We start from the raw sequence: 1,027 nt of genomic DNA on the forward strand, positions 1-1,027 counted from the left end.
ACACACACACACACACACACACACACACACACACACACACACATATATATATATATATATATGTATATTGTGGTTCAAGAAAATTTCCCACAAGTTGAAGTTGACAACTTATCAAATCTACACACTATAATAGGTTCTTCATTGTCCTTATGGAGTACATCGTGCAATATGCAAGATACGACAGTGTGCATACGCGTGTGCGTATGATCTCCGAGGTTCTAGAGGGTGTGCTCGGTGATTCGTGCTGGTGTGTGGTAGTAAGGAATCACATGGTTAAACGAGATTTTGATGTGCTGAAAAGTGACCCACTTCAGCGAAATAGGAAGCGTAGGAATGGGCTTAAAAACGATACACGTGAAGACGATGCCGATTGGAATAGGTTGGAAAACTTAAGAAACTCGACTGTCAAGGATGATGAATATGCATCAACGCGACACCATATGTGCAAAGCTGAAGATAGTGTGCGCAGTTCACGAAGGCAAACCACACAAGAACCTGTGCACAGAGAAGCTGTAAAAATACACACTAAACACACTTACAGGGGATTGCACACAGACAAAGAAGATCATATGCAACAAAGTAAAGTAAGTAATATGGGTTCAGTGAAGCAAAGTTATCATAAAAAATATCGACGAGATAGGTTTAAACATCGTAACTACTCTGACGCGCATCGCATGGACAGAACAGATCATGAAGGGTACGCTAAGAATGCACCCGAGATGCAAACGGCAAATATGACCCAACACAGTGACTTCGACGTTGTACTATTCACGGGCATTCATGGAGCTCACACTTGTCGGTCGATAAATGTGGCGATTGAATTACTTAGGGAGCATAGGGGGATTAAGTATGTATATGTCCAGAAGACCTATACGCGTAGCCTGTCGCGAGCAGTGCCAAGGGAAGGAGAGCAGACTCCCCCCACCGACCACGTGCACAGCAGAATCCTCGCTGACGTTGCTTGGGATCAGGGATTCGCCGGCAAAGTGTGTATTAGAAAATATAAATACACATGTGTATATATGTC

The 1,027-nt window shown here is 43.3% G+C and overlaps 1 protein-coding gene across 1 annotated transcript; it reads left to right on the forward strand.

Annotated features, from left to right (window-relative positions):
• Positions 1-149: 149 nt before the first annotated feature.
• On the forward strand, positions 150-989 carry SARC_10508 (hypothetical protein; the record flags this gene model as incomplete). Its single annotated transcript, XM_014295447.1, has 1 exon — positions 150-989. A coding segment is annotated over one exon (840 nt), but the record flags the coding sequence as incomplete, so codon positions are not given.
• Positions 990-1,027: the final 38 nt, after the last annotated feature.

This window comes from Sphaeroforma arctica (genome assembly GCF_001186125.1).
Source record: "Sphaeroforma arctica JP610 unplaced genomic scaffold supercont1.1276, whole genome shotgun sequence".
Classification (NCBI taxonomy): Eukaryota; class Ichthyosporea; order Ichthyophonida; genus Sphaeroforma; species Sphaeroforma arctica.